Source organism: Abramis brama (assembly GCF_963993115.1).
Source record: "Abramis brama genome assembly, chromosome: 17".
NCBI classification, from domain to species: domain Eukaryota; kingdom Metazoa; phylum Chordata; class Actinopteri; order Cypriniformes; family Leuciscidae; genus Abramis; species Abramis brama.
In genome coordinates this window covers 28,133,499-28,158,500 of record NC_139979.1, presented here as the reverse complement: position 1 = coordinate 28,158,500, position 25,002 = coordinate 28,133,499, and the positions used below count along the sequence as shown (strand labels likewise).

General features: G+C 38.7%; 1 protein-coding gene across 2 annotated transcripts in view; it reads right to left on the bottom strand.

Moving 5' to 3' along the window:
• Positions 1–25,002, bottom strand: part of cdkal1 (CDK5 regulatory subunit associated protein 1-like 1) — a 390,498-nt gene that overhangs the window by 111,791 nt on the left and 253,705 nt on the right. For both annotated transcript variants that reach the window (XM_084088459.1, XM_084088460.1), the window contains one exon: positions 16,551–16,717. In XM_084088459.1, the coding sequence (XP_083944585.1) occupies positions 16,551–16,717 (167 nt within the window). The remainder of the gene's footprint in view (positions 1–16,550; positions 16,718–25,002) is intronic.

Genomic DNA, 25,002 nt, shown 5'->3' with positions numbered 1-25,002 from the left:
ATAATCCAATTGTGATGTTATGAAAGCATGAATAGCTATCTCAAGAGGCAACAACAGAGGACACATGTTTGTCTAATGTTAACCAACTCTCTAGAAAAACACCGTACCGGAAAACTCAAATTTCCCAGAGCGGTATTGTTAAACTCAAATTTGTCGAATGAACCAAAAAATATATCCTCGGTCTTGGAATCGTTTAGAGTTAAAAAGTTACTGGCTAAACAAAGTTTTACTCATCAAGATAATAGAGATTGTAATGCAGAAGGGTCGTTTCTTTTTACTGGAAGGTAGATCTTAGTATCATCCACATAAAAAATGTAAGGTTACTCCATACTTTCTCAGAATCGTACTCGTATTAATAAATGAGCCCTTCTTTGAGAACAACTCTTTGATCCATTGAACTTGTAAGTCAACGTAGTCTCTGCCTGTATTTCATTTGAGGATGCCAGTATTGCCTCCCAGAGGTATACTGCCACCCACCCTCATAAATCTTCCTTTCAATAATGTTCCTCAGGTTCCACCTGCACAACTGCCAGGCTCTGGAGGATCCTGCAGCGAGAGGTTCTTGGGATTCCAGAGACACCAGCAGCTTTAAAAACCTGGTTGCTGCTCATCAGTGGCTTTTTTTCATAGCTGCCATTTTAATAGCATTAATTTGTCTGACAAACTTCCCTTAAGCTTTTATCTGAAGAAATTATTCTGTGCTGTGAATTACTCAAAAATCTTTTAACAGTTTGATGATCTCTATTCAGTTTTTGTGTGTGTGTGTGTGTGTGTGTGTGTGTGTGTGTGTGTGTGTGTGTGTGTGTGTGTGTGTGTGTGTGTGTGTGTTCCAAATTATTATGCAAATGATTATTATACAGTACATTCAGCTCTGGAAAAAAATAGGAGACGACTGCAAAATTATCATTTTCTGTGGATTGATTATTTATATTTTTCTGTTTGAGTAAAATTAACTCTTCATTTATTCTACAAATTTCTGACAACATTTCTTCCAAATTTCAAATAAAAATATTGTCATTTAGAGCATTTTTTTTATTTTTTTTATTAAACCTCTTGAATGTGATCAGCAGGAAGATGGATGCTCGCCACCCATTAAATAAAGCCAAGCTGCTTGAATTGTTTCGCCAGGAGAGGCATAAAGTCGCCCAACAGCCATGTGACCAACTGATAAGCAGCATACCAAGGAGCATACCAAGACACATGAAATCTGCAATTGTAAATCAGGGTTAATCCACCAAATATTGATTTCTGAACTCTTACTAAGTTAAAACATTAGTATTGTGTCGTTTAAAAATGAATATATACTTGTTTTGTTTGCATTATTCGAGATCTGAAAACACGGCATATTTTTTCGGTATTTTGATCAGTTGTCATTTTCTGCAAATAAATGGTTTAGATGCAATATTTTTATTTGAAATTGGATGGAATGTTGTCAGTAGTTTGTAGAAGAAAAAAGAAAGAAAAAAATATTAATTTCACTCAAACAGATACATATAAATAATATACGTATAATATACACACAGAGAGGAGAGGAACCATTGATTATGGCTTATCATCTCAATTAAACTTCATTGTGGTGGTGAACCCCCCAGCTGATGAGTCTCATCTGGTTCTCTTGTGCATCTCTGCGTGGGCTTCTACATTACAGAATCAGAATTAAAAGAATTAATTAGTTTAAAGAATAGTGACTGATTAGCAGTGAAGATAATTTGGGCCCACTTGCTCTGGGACATGTGAAGAACCTCAGAGTGAACAACACGTGTCACATGATCGACACAGACATGAAGCTCGACACAAAACACTGCATGACGGAGCCAGTCAAACTGAACGTCATCAGACACCTACAAATGACTTATCGAGGATAGGACAGCAGACTCAGTAAAGAAAAAATAGATAAATGTATAAAACAACGGGGAGGAAAGGGAAGGAGGTCTTTAACCTGACTTATATAGTATATGGTTCCTTCTGTCAGCTATGGTCACTGAATGAGTGATGCCCATCGTTTTTGTTCATTCACAACGGAGTACAAAGTCACTTTTCAGACCCTTTACCTTTTCTGCTCCTCTCTGGTGGAATGATCTGCAAACCTCCACCGAACTGTTGAGACCATAACATCTTTAAAGAAACAACTGAAGACACACCTCTTCTGCAAGCACTTAAACCAGACCACAGGGCAGAACAAAATTATTTCCTATTTCCTCTCTGCATTTCTCCTCTTCTCTTCATTCTGAACTCTTCTGAACTCTATTGGAGTTAGACAACACATGTCAGGACCTACTCATTGTCACAATCATAGTCTAGATCTAATATTATCACATGGAATCAATGTTGATGCCGTTAAAATTCTACAGCAGAGCAATGACATCTCAGATCATTATCTAGTCTCGTGTATACTCCATTTAGCCAAGTCTTCAAAGCCGACTCTGTGTTACAAATATGTTAGACCTATCACTTCTGCTACTAAAGATTGCTTTATTAATAATCTTCCTGATTATTCCTCCCCCTGGCTTCCTCCCAGATAGCTTAGAAGAACTCGATATTGCGACAGAAACTTTTGATTCTCTCTTTTCCAGCACTTTAGACACATTTGCGCTTAAAGAAGATTAAAGAAAATAGTCCAATGGCGTAGTACAACGAGCACACTCAGGCACTTAAGAGAGCAGCCAGAAAAATGGAGCGCAGCTGGAAGAAAACAAAACTAGAGTTTTTTCACATTTTGTGGAGAGAGAGCACAATTGTGTACAGAGAGGCTTTAAAAGCTGCTAGATCTGCTTATTTTTCAACCCTATTAGAAGAAAATAAACAAAACCCTAGGTATTTATTTGAAACAGTGACTAAATTAGCGAAAAATAAAGCTTCAACCCCAGACGTTTCCAAGCAGGCACAGCAGTAAAGACTTTATTAACTTCTTTACTTACAAGATTGATAATATCAGGGATAAAATTATAACCATGCAACCGTCTACTACAGTATTGCATCAGGCAGTGCACTGTAGTGTCCTTGAGGAAAAATTTGATTCATTCATTGCTATAGGAGAGTAAGAATTTTCTAAACTCGTTAAATCATCTAAATCGACAACATGTTAGACCCTATACCACTGATCTACAGTATACCGAATGACTGGATAGCTCATGACGTCATAAACAGTGAAGCCACCGCGCCGCCATATTGGTATTCCCTAGTGAGCTCATGCGTTCTATTGAATCAATAGGAAATTGTATGATTTGACTGAAAAAACATTGCCTAACGAGACACCGTTTTAAATCTTTTATTGTTTATTACAGATATTGTTGGCTCTTTGACAAGTTGCTTTTGTTCCTCTTTCGTAAACTGTGTTGGATAAAAGCGTCTGTTAAACGCATAAAAGCAAATAGAGTACTAGTTGTCTGATCACCTGCAGCAGATGTGCTTCAGGTAACAGTTTTCTCCTCCCAGAGGGTTAATGATAATGATGCGACCATTGAATGTGACACATATTCAAAGGCTTCATTAGTGTTGTTCTGGTTATTTCTGAACAGAGTGGTCATCATCTCTCATTGGTCAACACATGATATTGTTGAGCTCCCACAACAGTCCCTATAATTCATCCTCTCAAACATGGAAGATAGTATTATGGAGATTGCTGAGGGAGTGTTGAATATTAAATATGAGGATGTGGTTGTTAGCTTACAGGCAACACACAGGCAAGCATACAGCTTTAATTTCAGAGCAGACGTACAGATCACTCTGGAGTATCAGATCTGATCAGATGTGAAACACAAGCGTTAATTAACAAACATAATTATTCTTCATTTTTGTATGTCCTGCACCTTGTAGCCCAAAGCATCATTTAATATGCATGCTATTTACTCAAGGAAGACATTTATTTATGCAGTCATGCTAATATGTGCTCAGAGCTCATTACAGGCGGACAATAAGCCAAACACACGTCTCGCTTGCTGGGGGGGGGGGAGGTAGTGGCTCTGGCAGATGGCACACGAGATCAGTGACAGCCGAGAATGATTTAAATGCCTGTGAGATGCATCTATGACAGCACAGAGACCGGCTGATGATGCAGTGGTCACACGCTCTACTAACACATCACAGCAGCCCTGTGTTTAAACACTGAGTCCGGCTCTACTCCTCAACCTCAATCACAGGAGACAGTCTGATCCAATCATTCCAGCTCTGTATTGACAAGACTACCTACAATGCTTACATGCTCAGTTAAAAATAAATAAAGAGTAGTTAGCAGTACAGCATTGAGAATGGAGGAATTGAACACATCAAACTAACCAAGCATGCTGTTTTCTTATAACACGTTTGCTGAACACACAGGTAGGGGTGTGACGGTTAGTATATAACCGTGAGACCGACGGTTATAGTTGAACACCGTCATTAGAACTCTATAACCGCCGAAACCGTGTTATTAAAATATTTTTTACAAACATTTTTTATCATAGAGAATGTTTAAATTCTAATTAAAAACAATTGTTAACAGTCTGTGTTATTAATGGTCTACGTCGTTTCCAACTGTATTTGATTATTTGCCAAGTACCCCTTGACCGACTGCCAATCATTTGAGATAGAAATAAAAGCTATATATGATATAGTGATGTGATTTATTAGATTTATTAAACAAATGAAAAACATTTGCAATAATAAACATTAGTAATGAACATTTGCAATCGGGAGACATGGTTTTTACCACTTAATGAAGTTTTGTTTTGTAAATCGTCAGACATGATTTTTACCACTTCATTAAGTTTTGCTTTGTAGAAAGCCTTTCTTTAAAGCAAATTTCGTTTTGTACAAATTGTATCTTAATTTTAATAAATATTTCATCAACCAATTGCATGTATGTAATAAATATAGGAGACAATATAATAACCGTGACATGGAGGCTCCGATGCGCCGCGTTCACTTGCATTGCATTGTGAAGTTGAACTAGAGCGCATCTCATCGTAAATGAATGAAACTCAGCGTAGGCCTATGCCTCATACATTAGCATTAAATATCTTTGCTGCATCCTTTCTAGAACAGACAAGGGCTTTCTTGCGGCTCGCATCAGCAGAGCCATAGACCGCAAAACAATCAGCGGATGGCGGGCGGGTGCAGCTTTGAAATCTGGTCAAAAAACGTTGGTGCGGATGATGAGTTTTGTGATGCGGTTGCGGATGAACTAATACCCCATCCGCGTATCTCTATTGATAACAACATTGAACACTACACAAATATAAATTTTATTCGAACTAAGTTGAATAAATATTTTTATTTATTCCCCCCCCCCTCATTTTTCAAATATAAAAATGATAAAAAGTAAAGGCCCCAGAAAAGACCCCTGAGGAACACCCCTCATAATCTTTAAAGAAATCAACAGTATCGAAAGCCTTAGACAAATCAATAAAAAGTGAAACACAATAATGGCCTCTATCAAGCGCCTCAATGATATAATTTAGAGCCCTAGTAGCAGCTGTAGTTGTGCTGTGCTTTTTTCCTAAAGCCTGACTGATTATGTCATAAGATGTCATGTTAATTCAAATATTAAATCAACTGCTCACTGATAAGAGATTCAAAAACCTTTGTAAAAGTTCTTTGTAAAAGACAGAATACAAAGTTTAGAAATCAGCCTATAGTTATTCATATGAGAAGGATCTCCTCCTTTTAACAATGAATTATTATTATGATTAGTAGTAGTAGTTGTCTTATTGCACTTGCAATAAGAGTGGAACTCTGGGATGAAATTAAATTAAAAATAAAATACAAATATTATATATGCATACATCAGAAATGGGACACCGAAATCCTGTATTCATGTAATGTGCCGATTAATCTGTGGCTCTGATCAGATCTGCCAATCAGATTGCCCGGTCAGTGAGGCGTTGCCGTGACATCACACCATTCTCCTTCAGTGGTTTAGTATGAGCACAAGGGACACAGGAGGAGCCGTTATCATGCTCTGATCAAATAAAAAACAAAGCAGAAGCACACAGTACAACACGCGGGCCAATCGGTTCCCCATGGTTCACATATGCACCAGATAAGACACTCTGAAACAGAGTAAATGAGACGCATTAAAACAGAACTTTCTTCAATGACGCAGCATGATACTACATTTTCTAATGCACAATATAATGCTTTAGGATGATATTGCTGTGATGTGAGGAACATAATGGAGTGTTTTAACTGTCATTAATTCTAAGCTCGAAAGCTATTCTCCAGCAGGCCAATGAATCAGAGCCTGTGTGGCTCTTTTCTTTGGATGGTGTACATCTGCTGTACAGCAAAAGAGTGGGAAAAAAAACACAGCGATGAAAGGATTCTGTGCAGAATGAGGAGATGAGGGCTCAAAAACATCACACACATGCATGAGAACAGCGGTTTGGTGCTAAAATACTTCTAACTAAAGACAAAAACTAAAGACTCCAAACTAAAGATGAAAAAAAAAAATCAATGAAAAAAATCAAATAAATAACAATCAGAGAATTTATGAATTAAAAAAAAAAAATCTTCATATAAGTCACATGATGTTTTTGCATGAGGAAAAAACTGAAATTAGATTGTTATTCACAGAGTCTCTGTCGTATATAGCTCTCAAATCCCATTCACATTTGTAAATGAAATACGCATGTAGCGACATGCAGCGACATGCATAGAAGATAAATAACAAATTTCAGTCTGTTCTTCACAAAAACAGAAGTCCTCGTCATATTCAAGACATAAGCACCATATATACACTCCTGGGCAAAACACTAGAGATGCACCGATTCTGATACCAGTATCGGTATCGGGCCAGATACTGCGCTCATGTACTTGTATTCATTAAAATGCTAAGATACCAACAACCTAATACTTGTGACTAAGAAACACAGACAACAGAGCAAACAGACAGTAGAATGGATATTTCAGAGTAGGATGTCTATGAAGTAAATGTATGGAATTGATTGTATGTTAAACAAAATTAAATATGTACGCATTTATGGCTACTGGGCACGAGCTGAAAAGCGAAACGTGGAGTTGATTAAGTGTGCAGAGGCACAGGCCAAGCTTGTCGAGCACATCCCTTTTTCACAGAAATTCCTGTAGATCCCTGTTGTAGTTCGGTTGGATATGTCAATAGCAACGAATGTTAATTGAGGCATAATTGATAATTGATATTACTAGCACTAACTGGATGTAAAAAGTGAGCAAGAGAGCACACATCTGTTGTATGCTCTTGATTGCTGATTATTCATTCGGCACACATACGATTTAGTTTTAATCCAATTATGGATATGTATGTAAAATCTTGAACTGTTACGTGATTTATGTGTATAACGAATGGTTCCCTAAATTATTACAGGACGTTTACAGGACAAGGAGTTTACTGTGCACAAACATCCGAAAGTCAGACAGCGCTTGATACTGCATTGAATTCTCTTTCACGTATTCTTATGCTTGAACTGACAAATTTACACAAACTTATGTAAGAACGCCAATATTTGCGAGTATCCTAGTAAACATAGTTGGTTGCGCCTAAAGCGAACGTAAAGAGTTGAGAAATAAAACGCATGTGTAACAGTATATTTGATCTGTGCATTCAGTCTTAAAGGGACAGCAGCTTAATAAACCTGCTGCTGTGCATGTAATGTTAATCAAACAACAAAGGACAAAGAAATCACTCACTGGTCTTGACTGAATGACTTCTGTAACTTTAATAAAATTCATCTAATTTTAATTTAAACATTTTACATTTGATTACTTTATTCCAATTCTATACCAAAAATAAAAGTATCGGTACCGGCCTCGTTCTGGAAAAAGTGGCATCCCAACTAAACACTAAGCTTTTAATTGTCTTGACCACAAATGATTTGTCAGGAAATTAGCAAAATTTAAGCAAATGCACTAGTTAAAAAGCCATTGCTGTCTCAGAAAAACATCAAAGACAGAATATGGGAAGTTGTGAGTAGAAAAAGAAGTTGCATGGTGATGCCCAAGAGCAGTGTCTTCAAAAATCTGCTGATAAATATAATAATAAATGCATCTCTACCACAGTTAAGAATGGAGGAAGAGGTGCCATAGTGCGACAACCAAGAAGTGGCTTGAGAGCAAGTCCATCAGGCTCATGTTTTGGCCTGGTCAGAGACCAGATTTGAGCCCTATAGTGAATATTTGGTCTCACATTAAACTCAAACGAACTGGGAGACATTTTTCAACTACTCATGAACTGTTTAAAGCCATTAACATTGAGTGGAACAAAACTGACTCTTCTTCCTGTAACAAGTTTAGGGTTAGGGTTATAACCGGGTTATAAGTTAATTTATCTACAGTATTTGTGAATTGTGATTACAATGGTTAAGACCATTAAAGAAACACTAAATAATTGAGAGAGACCCAGAGACTCGCTGACATGATTGTAAAGCACTTTGGGTGAACAGTAGCACTGTACATGGGAAACTCGCTATATAAATACCTTATTTATTCATTCATAAATATTTTACCCTTTTTGGCTTGGCCCATTTTTTATTTTGTTTTGACCAAGAGTGGGCATTTTATGAAGCTTCTTTGTCCTTATTGGAGCATTAAAGGCTGTGGTTAATGTAAGAGTCTCCAAAAGTCTACAAAAAGTTCCACAGAAGATACTTCCTATAAAGAAGTGAATTCATAACAGGTACATTGATGTTTGTAGTAAAACTTTGCTGCAGACACAAATATGTGGATGATATAGAAGTGCAGATATGAGCTCTTCCCCAAATGCTTCACAAAATCTTTCATGCAGCATTTTAAATGTGTCTCGCTGCAGCTCAAAATATGCAGACGACTTATCATGAGACCAGTGTAGCTCTTCGTCCTTCAACATTCAGGTTAGGATCTTTGCCCTGCTGGAAGGCCTAATGAGAAATAGATGACAGTAAAGTTTTTTGTTTTTTTTCTTTACCTCAGTGCGTATCACTGTCTTACACATGCACACTTCTCATCAGATTAAAAGAAAGCTGTTGAACATATAACTCCCTTACTAAAACCTGCTCTCACTTTGCATTACACAGGATGATCAATCCATTAAAATGTCATTCATTCAGTGAGAAAAGGATGTCCTGGAGGTGCTACAGGACTCTATTGAGCAATACGCAGCGCTAAGCAGTTGATGAACGACGGCTGCCGGACCGTTCATGCTTCCCATTTACAAGGGTAAAAGCTTTTCTATAAACGACAGGCTTCATCTGTCTCGCATATGAATTTCTGCACACGGCATGGAGGAGAGCCGAAGGACGGTCAATGGGTGAAGAACAATTCTATTAGTTCATTAGTAAATGATCTTTATCACATCATTGTTTTGTTTTTGTTTTCTTCACATTTCTACACTTCATACTGATATTACAGCCATTACATTCATGTCTTCTCTATATTTACTATGACAATTCTCCACATTTAATATACTAATTAATATTAAATGTGGAAAATTGTCTTAGTAAAGCACTAATACCTACTCTAATACCAGCCTGTCATTTATAGTGCAGTGATGACAACTCTAACATAAATGGAAGTCTGGGAATGTGACAATCAAATCGTGACCAAAGGAAAACTCTCTCATATGTGTATATTTGTCTACAAAACTATTTCAAGAATTTAAGCAGAAGCTTTTAAATCAAGAGATGTTTACGGTCATGTGTTTAGAATATTTAAAATAAATATTGTAGCATGGTTAGTTGTTGTGGGGAGGAGGACTCGGGAACCCCCAAACGTTTCACAGACTTTAAAATATAAATAAACACAAATTAAAGTAAAAGGTGGCAGCCCCTCACGGTTGACTGCCGCACACACAACAAAACATAACGTAAAGTCCAGGCCTGGTCCTCTCTCGTCCTTCACTTCTTCACTCCCCCTTGTATTCGTCCGCTCCTCCGTGAGAGATACGAGGCCGGTGAAGCGTACAGGTGGCGCTCATCATCAGTCACGCCACCGGCCTTGCCCTGTTCTCTCGCGGCTCTCGGACCCGACCTGCTTGCAACAATTATGTTTCCAAATGATTTGATAGTTAATAGTGTAATACTGCAATCCTTATTACTATCACATATCAGTGATCACATTGCAGTCAGTCAGTATTATGACATATATTGTAAGAGTGTTTCATAACTGACATAGAATGATCTGTTAAAAATCTAGTTTAAATACTCAACTTCTTAGACATCTAATCTTCAGTTATTCATATTGGTTTCAGAAAAAAAAAGTTTCAACGTACTGACTCTTAACCTCTTGAGGCGCACTGTCCTGACTTCGGGCTTGACGTCACTTTGTTTACCATGGTAAACATTTACGATAATAAATAAATATTAAGAATGTTAACAAATTATACATCTTTTGAAAGTTCTAAGGGTTTAGTGTCAATCTACGGTGTCTGTTTTATGATATAGACAACAGTAAAACAACAGTAATATTGTAATTTATGTCGGGAGTGCAAATGGCAACATGCAAAATCAAAACCTTTTCATAACCTTTTTAATGAAATAGCGATCACGAGATGAATCCAATCCCTCGCACTTGGGTAAAATGTCCACGAGAAGCATCCATTAAAAAAAACATCCAACAGCACTTTTTGTCCACAAAAGCGTTTAATCTGTGAAATATTGATATTGTTTACGCCAAATTTCGCCTAAACGATTTGCTCTCCATCATCGTTCTTTAAGAAATTATGCTGCGTCAACACTTTGAAACAATCTTTTTTTGTATCAATCTGTTAAGTGCTATATAAATAAAGGTGACTTGACTTAGGCCAATGTTAACTTTTTTCTTTCTTTTTTTATACATTTTTATCTATAGCATTTGTTATAAAAATACACATTTAGAATCTATAGCTACAACATGCCACAGTTGTAATATTAATCTTTAGTGAAAAATGTTATTCCCTTAACAGTGATCTATAATAAATTCTACAAAGAGTTAGTCAACATTTCCCACAATATACCACAATAGAACATGATCAATTCTAGTAAATGTGGTCATGAGCATTTAAAAAAGCTTTCTAATTTATGTTGGAGCAGGATTATCTTTTCCACTCTTTTCATCAGTCTTTTTAGTTTATGTGGCTGTTTTAGATCATATTTGACTTTCTCCATAGCTTTTTTAAGTGCTACATTCTCAATAGAATTCAAATGGGTTGCACATTTTATCATCAGCATCGAGATAGGAACGGCTCGTGCAAACCTTATCACACTTTTGGAGCGCGCTGGTGAATGTGTCTGCGCGCCACTCATGCAAAATTATAAATGTGTTATAGTAAAATGCACCTCATTCACAAGGAACAGTAACAATAGAAAGGAAGATCTAATTCCAGCAATAAATGGCTCAAAACATGTTGTTTTCATACAGAGTTGTGAAAGCAGACAAGTGTAGGACAACGAGACCCTGCTATATTAGAGAGAATTCTAAAAGGTGCCATGTGAGAGTGAAACCTAATTATGACAGCAAGATCATGCAATCTGTGGTGATTAAAGCTCTCTGTCTCCTGCGAGATGTCTCTGTTCACACCTGTAGAAGTTGGAGCTGGAGTGACCGTGGATAAACGAAAGAAACTATGTGAAGTGAACAGAGCACAAATGGCTTCATAATGACTCCACTAGAATCACCAGGACAGAAACACTGCTTTATCTGCTGCATTCATGAGTCTCATCGCCACCTGTCCTTTAGCTAATGTCAGACAAACAGCGTCAACCAGAGAGTCACTCTTTCACAAACAGACAGAATAGATTGACTGTCCCTACAATGGTACATTAAGCCAGAGACTCTCAGGCGGTTCATTAATATGAAAATGGCCCATGTTAGGGATGAAATTAGCGTCCGCTCCAAATACAAATTGTGGCGACTCCCCAGAGCCCGAGCTATAATTGACTGAACCGTGAATGTTCACACATCTCTAGATTCAACACTGTTTAATTCCTTTACTGCTACCACTCATACACTTTCATTCACTTAGTTGGAGTTAAGTCAAGCATTACTATTACTATTGCTCATGACTGGGTTACTGATCTAAACAAACTAAGCATTCAACGTTTTCAACGTATTAAGCACCACAGGCATGAATGATTCCTTAAAAACCTGTCTTGAGGAATGAGCCATGTACTGTTACTCACTAAGAGACCTGGCTTGGTGGACAAAAGAAAACAAAAGAGTAACCCTAGCAACCACCAAAAACGCCCTAGCAACCTGAGGCCAATCATCTTCATATAGTGAAAGTCTGAAATGCTTCTATTTTTCCCACTATATATAATACCATCAGCTTAACAATCTAAGTCCCCAAGAAAATAAAATGAACAATTATTTTTTGTATGGAACATTGCAGTGTTTATTATGAATGATGTATCCATGCAAATCTTTTTATTTTATTTTATTTTTATGTCCCCTAATGTCCCGTAATCTTTAATAAAAATAAATTCCCCTCGCTCTTGCAGCAACATATTTTCTCTCCACTGATGATTTGTCGCAAAGGTGGGACAACCTGTTACTCACATGAGACCAACCAATACCAAACCACAACCATCCAACCAATTCCCCATGGGCAACATCAAGTCCTGCATTCAGATTTTTTTAAAATTTATTTCCAGGTTTAAATTCTATTGTATTGTATGACATGAACAGACCTGATGGACCTGTTTTCGTTATAATCCACATACAGTGAACAGCTCCAACTGTTTAAAGGTAGAATTGGTGAAAATTATTCTGGATAGGAGGAAGGTGAATGATGGGAAGAGAAGATGGGAAGAGAAGATGGACAATTGAAACACAAGGTCATCAGGCTTTTCATCTGAGCTGCCTTTACCAGGCCGTTTTTTCTTATTTCTTCCAGTCATCAAGGTGTAGTTAACCATGATTTTCATGATGAATAGCAAAAAGCGGAGCCGAGTGTCTGAACATGCGTGCACAAAGCAGCGTTCCATTAGCCAACCATCACAGAGGCTATGGCCTGACTTCCGCGCTCATCAGCGGCCACTCGCGGTGTGGCCCGTCAGTGGAGGGTGCTTCAACTGAGAGGAGACCACTGCAAAGGGCACTACAGAAGAGCGTACACTTAGATCACAGTTAAGCGCTCTTGTTTTGCTCTTAGAAAGGCTTGCCTTAATGAGGTGACTTCCCCGTGACCTCCTGAACAGAAGCAGGGATGAATTACACTGATGTTGGCCAGCAATTAAAAGACACTTCAAAGGAAAAAATGTGAAGGCTAATGTACTCAGTGTGCTCATGTTTTCCAGCACATATCAAATGCACGCTACTGGCCTGGAGGTTAAGGCTCGGATGGTGCTCAGGTATATGAATGGAGACTGCACTCAGCGGCAAGCACAGAAAGCTTGTATCTCGGTTTAAAGATATAATTTGAAAGCCCTGTCTTTGGATTTCACCAGCCCCACAGCTCTTACAGTATTCAAAATGAAGGTGATATGCTCTGGCTTTGGAAAATAAGGCTCTGGTTTTGCTTCCTGAAATAAGATGACATCAAAGAGAGATTTAAGTAATCAGAAGCATGTTAAAGAGGAAGTTGAACCTCTAGCTCTCTGCATTTAAATTGGGCTCCGCCACACACTTAAATAAAACTGAATGTAATTGTAAACTGTCTGAACGGGTACAACTGCTCACCTACAGTGAAGCCACATGACCTGATAATTCATAACTAAAGATCCTGATGAAGAGGACAGCGCTCCACAATTTATTGAGTTTTTCTCCATTAGCGTTCCCTAAGACAGTGGTTCTCAAATGGATTGGCCATGAGACCCACATTTTCCCATGGTCATGAAGCCGCAACCAATTTTTTTTGACCTAATGTGTCAAAATATGTCCAAATAAATAGTTTTTTCTACTAACTTTATTTTTATTATTTTGTTATATACTATTTTAGTAGTACACTATTGTATACTATTTTATTTATCTTTTAAATGCAATGTTTACTTAAAGGGATAGTTCACCCAAAAATGAAAATTCTATCATTGTTTACTCACCCTCAAGTTGTTCCAAACCTGTATGAGTTTCTTTGTTCTGCTGAACACAAAGGAAGATATTTGGAAGAATGTTTGTAATCAACAGATCTCGGTCCCCATTGACTACCATAGTATATTTTTTTCCTACTATGGAAGTCAATGGGGACCGAGATCTGTTGATTACAAACATTCTTCCAAATATCTTCCTTTGTGTTCAGCAGAACAAAGAAACTCATACAGGTTTGGAACAACTTGAGGGTGAGTAAATGATGACAGAATTTTCATTTTTGGGTGAACTATCCCTTTAATTGTTGAAGGCTACATGCTAATATTTTAATGTATTATTAACTTATAGTTATACATAGCATTAATTAACTAATTTAATTTATTTAATATTTTTATTTTAAAATAGTTACAGGTAATGAAAGATCAGGTACTTTTTGCTATGGTACTGAAATCGGAACCATGCAATTTTACTGGTATGGGTACCAACTACTGAGATGTACCAGTCTAAAGGGCATTTACCCCTGATAGCCTTTTCTTTGCACATAAGAGCACAATTATTAGTGCATGAAACCCATTTTCTTTAGAAAGAGTCAATTTTGTAAGTGACATGTAAGGTCTCTCTCAAACAGCGCTGATCAGTCCTCTCCTGTCTGACAGGTTCTTCTGCCATTTCAAAACGCTGAGCAGAGGGTCCATAAATCACACATCTGTTCTGCTAAACACCTCTAATGCTGCTAAATGAGTCCTCAGAAAGAGTGTCAGACAGCCACTGCCGCAGCCTCCCAAATCGCAGTCATTTACCAGCGCTGTGAAAGCTCTCCACCCGCAAAACACTTAAGAGGCAGTAAATGGAGGAGATCTCTCAAAGTCAGGGGTCAGATGAGAGGAGGAACTGTTCCTGTGTTAGCTAGCGTGTCTTACACCAGTTTCCCTGACATGATTTAGGAAATGGAAGCCTGTGAGCTTTGAGAGGACGTGTCATGTGTCTGTATGTGAGCAGGGAGTGGACATGATCTCTCCGGACAGCATTTGGTATTTCCATCACCATTACCTCATCCTTACAAAACATCTGACGCAACACAAATACCATGTATTTTACCACCCATTACAGAGAACGAAGAATTTATAGTCCCACCTGCTCTTGCAGCAGAAGTCAATAGACTTTGTCAATCTTCAAGAAAGCAGCAGCAGGAGTGATCTAGCATTCGTGCTCTGCCGCTTCCCGCAAGACAAACAGACGCATCAAAGAGGCGATATGTAATTAAAAATACTTGCTGAGCACATGGAAATGAAATAAGGACAAATAGTCCAATGATGGAAATCAAATTAGCACATAAAAAGAAATAACCGTCCTCTAGCACGTATACAAGCACGCCTACATTTCTAATTAGCATTTAATTGTTATTTCTTTTCATTTAGGGGGAAAAAAATCATCGCTTTTTAATTTGAATGTAACAGAGAATAAATGTAACCTATACATAAGGGGACAAAATTACAACCTCAATTAACCCTCCACAAATTAAAACTGCTTCTTCAGAATTTCTTGCAGCCGTCTGAGGGATTACAAGTGTCCTCACCATCTGGGGCTCCAAGGAGGAAACGCACAGCATTCTGGGTATTGTTCTAGAATGATGGAATTGAGACTGAGATGGAAGTCAGTGAGCTCTGAATGAGGTGTCACTACAGTCACTACTGTATGCTAGAAAACAACCAGACGAACATGAGAGACACTAAAGGCTTGGGCACACAAACAACAATAAAACACCAGAACTTAACTACACTAAAACTGCTCACGTGGATTATTTATATGCTATAATAAATTGTCATTTACTGTGGGAAAAGCAAGCCCCACCTTAATGAATGAATGAAACACACACACAATTAACAATTAATAATTTACTGCAAGATCTTTATGGTGAGGTTGTCGTAGAAATTTTTAACTGTATATTAAACTAACCATGTTTCTAACATCTAACCTTAACATCTAACATTTGAACAGGATGTACTGTACGAAACCAATGGAAAACTTGTTAGTGAGTGTGTGCGTGCGTGTGTGTGTATAAATAATATAGTTTGGGAAATGAAACTAGACAGTCTGTTAGAATCTTGTGATTAACAAATGAAGTCATCATTAAAACAAAGTTTGCTTTACCTAGTAACAGAGGGGTTTGCATATGAAGAACCAATCAAATAGTGGGGAAATTATGTAATGCAGCCTGACATTTATGCCATACCTCTATACTATAAAAACTGTTGTATTCTTGTGTACTGTGGGATTCTCAATGGAATTTGTCTGAGATCCAGGGGCCTTGCTTCTTGGGAGAGATTCCCTGAGAACTGCTCGGGAAGATCTCCTGGCCGTGATTAAAGCATTTAAAGGACATTTGCTGAAAATCTGACTGTTAATTTCTGGTGTGCAGCAGGGCAGTTTAGGGAAGCAAGTAAGTTAGGGTAAGAGACTCGGCCAGTTGTCGCCAGAAGACGCAAAGAGCTAGAGTATAAAGGTTATTAAGTGTCGATCAGTAGACGCGACAGATTTTATTTATTAAGTGTCGATTTGCAGGCGCTAGATAGTCAGGTTTTAGGAAAAAATCCACTACAAGGTGCATGATGAGGATGTACCTCCAGATGTTCCAAAATATATGGTGGGTTGGTCATGCCCAGGCGCAACATCGCTCCCTCTGGGATCTCCTTCACCAGTTCCCAGAGCAGAGACGGCAGGTCAGTGCCGATGTCCCGGCCATACGCACCCGTATCCTCGCTGGTCAGCCAGATCTCGCAGACACCCTCTGCAAGACAAGACAGCGGCCACGTTGATTAAACATAGTCGTTTTGAATTCAATACAGGAAGCTATTGGTATTTAACATTTCTAACTGAAAGCTGACTGCCCAATATCTGTATGTGCTTTCCATTTGATTGTGTGCCTATTAATGAAGAACTTTCAGTTTAGCAAAACGTTGGCATCTTTTGTAAGCAGTTTCATCTAGTGTGCTGCCTATGAAGACAGTCACTTGAGGTTTCATCTCATTTTGGAAAAAAAAAAAAAAAAACTTCTAATCTTAATTCTTGACTTAAGGCAATTTTCATACACTGGTCAATTTTGAGATTTTGCTTCCATAACACTGCCTTCTTTCAGACTAGTGGAAGGAAAACAATCAAAGACACTTTAGCTACACTTAAATACATCAAACTTTCCATTTTTATTCCTATCTATAGATTTTTACATAGGGATTTGTTCATATATCATTATCATTTTATCCTCTGTCTGTTGACAGCATTTTCTGTTTATTGAATGATAAAAAGACATCCAAAATTGCCTCTGTAAAAACATCTGATACGTAAACAAAATCAAACAAGGAACATAACATTTCAGAAAACTTGTGATACAAATCATTTGTCCTAATATACTGTGATTAATCGACTGTTTAACCATGGCAATATCTATTAGTTTTTTTTTGTTTGTTTTTTTTTTACCATATTCATCTGGCTTGCGAAATACCATAGTTAAAGGAACACTCCACCGTTTTTTGAAATAGGGCTTATTCACCTTCTTTCCTACATTTAAATAGGTGGGCAAATGCATTTTTGTCTCAGTGCATGCATTGTTTTAGTTTGACAGGGTCGGCGCTAGCTTAGCTTAGCATAATGAATGGAATCCTTTGTTGCCAGCTAGCATGTCCTGAGTAAAAGTGATATAAAATATTATAAAAAAACACCTAATTACTTCTTGTGGCCTGCGTATTCACAACGAGTACAAATAGCGATGCAGATTAACACTAGGCAATTTCCTAGGCAAATATTGACTTATATATTAAGGACTATATTAGGGGGAAGCACAGGCGAAGCACTGCTACTTGGGCGTGATATATCTACCTGTGCTTCCCCCTAATATAGTCCCAAGTCAATATCTGCATAGGAAATCGCCTAGTGTTAATCTGCATTGCTATTTGTACTCGTTGTGAATACGCAGGCCACACGAAGTAATTAGGTGTTTTTTTTTTATTTTTTGATCACTTTTACTCAGGACATGCTAGCTGGCAACAAAGGATTCCATTCATTATGCTAAGCTAAGCTAGCGCCGACCCTGTCAAACTAAAACAATGCATGCACTGAGACAAAAATGCATTTGCCCACCTATTTAAATGTAGGAAAGAAGGTGAATAAGCCCTATTTCAAAAAACGGTGGAGTGTTCCTTTAATAAACAGATAGGATAGGATTCTGAGTTAGGATGTTTCTGTAATACAGCCCCTGACCTCTAAGGATAGTAAAGAGCTACACAGCTCACAGTGCTTGACATTAGACCGTTCTACAGACAATGGACAGTTGCCATGTAGTCCACAAATGGAAATCAGTTCAGGCACAGGTCAGAGATAAACTCTAGAGCAGCAGATCTCTCAACCACCATGTGTTACTTCATGCTCTCCAGAGCAGCAGATAATGAAAGCTTCCACATTGGGAGATCAATCTCCTACGCTTTTCTTGCACTGTGAGAGACTTAATAAAGGCGGTTGTCGAACGCTCAAGGTTCGGCCCATCATTTCATGATTCTGCATCAAATCTGAGTCTCTCTGCTGGATGCTGCTTAAAATGCAGAGACACAATTAGCAAAGGCGTAAGGATACTTAAACGTGCAAGTGAGTAAGAGAGGCCACGTGCATGGTTAATTTAAAGGAAGTTAGCATTAAGTCCAGATCAAGGCCATTAGCGGCAGCTCTGATGGGTGTCCTTCTGCTTGCATTATTAATCTAGTGTCAGTGAAGTGGAAGAGAAGGTTACTGCTTCCTGAACATCCCCTGATCATTATAAAGCCATTGTCTCTCAGGGCCATTCAGCAGCTAATGTATGATTCAGCATCGCTCCATCAATTTGCAGGCGTCCAAGTGAAATGACAGTCTGGGCCGTAAAAAGTATTTTTTGTGTCATAGTGCTGAATCTGACAGGAGACAACTGACTGTGATGGACAGAGCAAGTGTTTTCTCTTAGATGCCAAGTCAAGTCACATTTCTTTATACAGTATATAATTTTACACAACAGAGATCGTTTTAAAGCAGCTTCACCGTAATAAACAGGAAAATAACATCAATTTTGAAATAAATTCAATTTTAGCAGTAAAGCAGCTCTGCAAAAGACAATAGTGTCATTATTCAGACCAATTCAGTTTGCTAGTCTGTTCAGTCTGTTGAACAGTCCATCAGTTATGAAACAAATTCAGTTGTAAAGCAGCTCTGTAGAAGACACTGACCATGTTTCCATGCACCTTCAGAATGTGATTATAATCAGATTAAGGCAATATTATGATTAAACTATCTCATGTCATCAAATTGATGCCATTAAGCTCATAATCGTAGCAACCATAATTGTAGTAAAATATGTGGCATATGCAGATTTTAATCACAAACAGGCATGTAAACACTTGCATCTTCCACTCTGACCAAAGTGTGGATAGTGGTAAAAAAAAAGCATCACATTTTTGGGATGTTGAAGAAACTGAGTTCATTCTGACAAGATTGTGTGACAAATATAATGCTAGAAAACATCAAAATGGAAATATTTTAGGCACGTCAACGGAAAATGACTGAGGCCAGATAAAGATACCAAAAAATATGTGTGCGCTAGAAGAGCTTGCAGTAACATCTACTGTACAGTTGGGGAAATAAGTGTTCAACACGCCAATTATTATTTTTATTTTTTATTGAACACAGTTCCAATGCAATTCACATGACATTTTGATCAGACTGGTATTAACTCAATAAATACAGTGAGGAAAATAAGTATTTCAACACCCTGCTATTTTGCAAGTTCTCCCACTTGGAAATCATGGAGGGGTCTGAAATTGTCATCGTAGGTGCATGTCCACTGTGAGAGACATAATCTAAAAAATAAAAATACAGAAATCACAATATATGATTTTTTAACTATTTATTTGTATGATACAGCTGCAAATAAGTATTTGAACACCTGTCTATCAGCTAGAATTCTGACCCTCAAAGACCTGTTAGTCTGCCTTTAAAATGTCCACCTCCACTCCATTTATTATCCTAAATTAGATGCACCTGTTTGAGGTCGTTAGCTGCATAAAGACACCTGTCCACCCCATACAATCAGTAAGAATCCAACTACTAACATGGCCAAGACCAAAGAGCTGTCCAAAGACACTAGAGACAAAATTGTACACCTCCACAAGGGTGGAAAGGGCTACGGGGAAATTGCCAAGCAGCTTGGTGAAAAAAGGTCCACTGTTGGAGCAATCATTAGAAAATGGAAGAAGCTAAACATGACTGTCAATCTCCCTCGGACTGGGGCTCCATGCAAGATCTCACCTCGTGGGGTCTCAATGATCCTAAGAAAGGTGAGAAATCAGCCCAGAACTACACGGGAGGAGCTGGTCAATGACCTGAAAAGAACTGGGACCACCGTTTCCAAGGTTACTGTTGGTAATACACTAAGACGTCATGGTTTGAAATCATGCATGGCACGGAAGGTTACCCTGCTTAAACCAGCACATGTCAAGGCCCGTCTTAAGTTTGCCAATGACCATTTGGATGATCCAGAGGAGTCATGGGAGAAAGTCATGTGGTCAGATGAGACCAAAATAGAACTTTTTGGTCATAATTCCACTAAACGTGTTTGGAGGAAGAAGAATGATGAGTACCATCCCAAGAACACCATCCCTACTGTGAAGCATGGGGGTGGTAGCATCATGCTTTGGGGGTGTTTTTCTGCACATGGGACAGGGTGACTGCACTGTATTAAGGAGAGGATGACCGGGGCCATGTATTGCGAGATTTTGGGGAACAACCTCCTTCCCTCAGTTAGAGCATTGAAGATGGGTCGAGGCTGGGTCTTCCAACATGACAATGACCCGAAGCACACAGCCAGGATAACCAAGGAGTGGCTCTGTAAGAAGCATATCAAGGTTCTGGCGCGGCCTAGCCAGTCTCCAGACCTAAACCCAATAGAGAATCTTTGGAGGGAGCTCAAACTCCGTGTTTCTCAGCGACAGCCCAGAAACCTGACTGATCTAGAGAAGATCTGTGTGGAGGAGTGGGCCAAAATCCCTCCTGCAGTGTGTGCAAACCTGGTGAAAAACTACAGGAAACATTTGACCTCTGTAATTGCAAACAAAGGCTACTGTACCAAATATTAACATTGATTTTCTCAGGTGTTCAAATACTTATTTGCAGCTGTATCATACAAATAAATAGTTAAAAAATCATACATTGTGATTTCTGGATTTTTTTTTAGATTATGTCTCTCACAATGGACATGCACCTACGATGACAATTTCAGACCCCTCCATGATTTCTAAGTGGGAGAACTTGCAAAATAGCAGGGTGTTCAAATACTTATTTTCCTCACTCTATATGCAGATAAAGAAATCAAAATATTACAATCAATTAAAAAAAAATGTTGTGTGTAATAATGTGAAATGATACAGGAACAAAATATTGACCATGCTAACTGAAATTGTACTTAAAACTTGGTGGAAAAGCCTTTGTTTGCAATGACAGCTTCAAGACGCTTCCTGTATGAACAAACTAATCGCTAACAGTGCTCAGGTGGGATTTTGGTCCATTCTTCTGAACAGACTGAATTTATATCTTGAATATTTTGGGGGCCCTCTTGTGAATCTTGATCTTCAGTGCTCTATTGTGTTTAAATCTGGTGATTGACTGGGCCATTCCAACAACTTTATTTTCTTCATCTGGAACCAATTCAGAGTCTCTTTTGCAGTATGTTTTGGATCGTAGTCCTGCTGGAAGGTCCATCCGCGTCTCATCTTCATCACCCTGGTGGATGGGAACAGATTCAAATCAAGAATTTCCTGGTATATGGCTCTGTTCATCTTCCCTTCAATAATATGAATTATGCCAGTACCATGAGAAGAGAAACAGCCCAATACCATGATGCTTCCACCTCCAAACTTCACGGTTGTTATGGTATTTTTGGGGTCATATGCGGAGCCATTACTCCTCCAAACAGTGTGTGGTATTATTGCCCAAAACACATTCTCCCAGTAATTCAGAGGCTTTTCCAAATGCCGTGTAGTAAACTTCAAACTAGCTTCAATGTGTTAATGGATGTCTTCCTGGGTCAGCGTGCACGTTGGCGGTGGTGGTGGAGAGCATTGCCTATTGTTTCCTCTGTGACAACTGTCTTGTGAGCAAAAGTCTTTCTGGAGCTCTTTCTGAGTGGTCCTTGGCTCTTAGGTTACTCTTCTGATTAAGCTTCTGACTCCCTGATCAGAAATATTGCGAGGAGCTCCCGTGCGTGGCCAGTCTATGGTGGAGTGACGTTCCTTCCAATTGCGGATAATGGCCCCAATGGTGCTTACAGGAACATTTAGGAGTTTCGAAATCCGTCTGTAACAGTTTCGTTGTTATGTAGCGCAACAATCTTGTTGCAAAGGTCTTTGCCTCTACCCATCCTTGCCTTGGTGTACTGCTTTTTCTTAGTGTTTTCTTACTTTTTTCCTATGTCATTTCACATTATTATATATAACCTTTTTAGATTGTAATATTATGATTTCTTTATCTGCATATATTTCTTGAGTTAATACCAATGTCTGATCAAAATTCCATGTGAATTGCTGCATAGAAACTAAATGTTGATAAATAAATAAAAATGTTGATGTGTTGAATATTTATTTCCCCCACTGTATGTAAGATCATAATTTATGCTGTGCAATGGGGTATGTAAATAATTGCAGTAAAAATAACCACAATTCTTAGTAAAATAAGAAAATGTTTTTTCTATATTAGCGAATTATCAGAATAATAAAAATTGCATGTAAATGGAAGTGAAGACATTTGCTTGTGTCATGTAAACATCTTACAGCAATTAAGTTTCTACTCTGATTATTGGATATAATCACATTATGCATGTGTAAACGTAGTCAATAGTGTCATTCATCTCAATTCAGTTCAATAATAGTGTTGATGTTTATCAATTATAAATAAAAAAAATGCAGCTAAGCAGCTCTACAGAAGATAAAAATCAGACTCAACAGACGGTGTTCTTGAGAAAGTTTACTGCAGTGTTTACTGACCAGTGAACGTTTATAGCACTGAGAGAGACAGAAGAGCTCTGCTCCAAAAACTACTGAGCTGCCCACCTGCACAACATATCAGTGATATGGTGTCCATTTGAGCAGCATGACATGGAGCAGCTCCACAATGAACATGAATCTGAGACATTGAGGGCTTTAACAGTCTCTGGACTGTTAACATCTGGAGGTGGTTGTATATGTAGCCACATCACATATCAAATTTATACCAAAGAACGAGACCCAACACAAAATCCCTGCGACACAGCTCATGTTTATGGTCTCATTCACAGGGCTCATTGTGTTGGCCACAGTGACTGAGCAATAACAACACTGTCATGAATCTCAGTCATTGGTGACAGCTTCAGCTGGGCCGGGTCACAGCACCATGGGACACCTAATCATGTAACCCCACAAAACACAGTCAATTAACCCATGTGACGCAGTGGGGCATTGTCATAAAGCAAGCGGCGAAAACAGGATGCACACACACAGCCCCAGCACCTTTCCATTACCTGAACCCTGGGCATGAGCTGATGTCATCTACATACGGGGTGTTCCTTTTTCCAGCAATAAAGTAAGGAGGGATGGAACAGGGTGATGTGGAAAGAGTGGGGTGTGAGGATGTATGACATGTTAGGAAACAGCTGGAGCTGCAGTCCTGCCTTTCCTGCAATGAAACGCACAACACCATCCTCGTTTGGCCCGGCTCTGCAGGAAACCCATGTTTGTCGTGTCAGAGCCTGGCGCTCACAGGGCCACGGTGCGTCCATGAATCCTCCATCACTGCACTGCAGCTCCTACTGGTATACAGCTTGTTCTTTCTCTGTGTGCTGTGCGTTATTAACATGTGCGTACAGCACATTACAGCAGGTGCTCCGTGATGATGCTGCTTTCTGGAGCTCACATACTAAAGAACACAATTTACACATCAATTTATACTTTTGTGTCGAACTCCCGCCATAGCTACGTCGTAGGCTGTGTGTACCACGCGTACCCTTTGGCCTACCCTGACGAGCACCTCTCCAAAAATGTAAGACCGCGCGGACGTAAGCTCTGTGATTGGTCTGCAAGAACCCCTCCCTCGGGTTTCACATGCTCCCTCTACAACGATGCAGAAGTATAAATGAAAACAAATGTGTAGTCTACAGCGTAGAGGCTCCGACGCAGAAGTATAAATCAGCCTTAAGCAACCACTCAAAAAACAGTAAAAGACTGCTACGGTAAAAACCTGGTAATTGGTTAACAGTAAGTTTACTTACTATATACAGTGGAAAACTGTAATAAATCGAACAAGAAATTATTATTTTTGTAGTAAAATTTACAGTTATCTTATAATTTACAGTGAAAAAACTTAAATTGACATCCCCAGATTTAATGATGGTTTTTCGTTAAATAACTAAGTTGAGTAAGTTTTGTCTTATCAGTTATGTACATTAGGGCTTTATGTCTAAACTGCAGCGGGTCTGAGTCTGGTCTAGAACACATTCTCCTCCTGGGGAGACGCTTGTCTTGTCTGAATATTTCCAATAATTCATATAATTATGAGTCCAGCTATTTTGCTCAATCTGCATTATGAACATGTGCTGACCACGGGCAAGACTCCTGCTGCCTCTGTACATCTGTATTCAAGTACAGATGAGTTTACTCACAGACACTTTCCCTCTGCCCTGTATTCCTCTGTTAACCATCCACAACACACACACACACACACACACACACACACACACACAGTGGCTCTCGTCTGATCCAGTAGGTCTGTAATCATCAGTGAAAAGGCCACACGAAAGCCTGTCAGAGGCTCATAAAGGACACGTTAAGAGAGACAGAAGAGGACATGGAAACCAGAGTGAATGCACAACTGGAAGAACATTCACTGCTCACACTGCTGATGAAGGTCATCCATTTAGACACTCACAGAAAACACTTATTGTGCCAACAATTCCATCTGACTCAAAAAAAAACAAAAAACAGAGCAATTAAACCACTGAAATGTGGTTGGCAAGTATCAGTGTTTAGTCACACT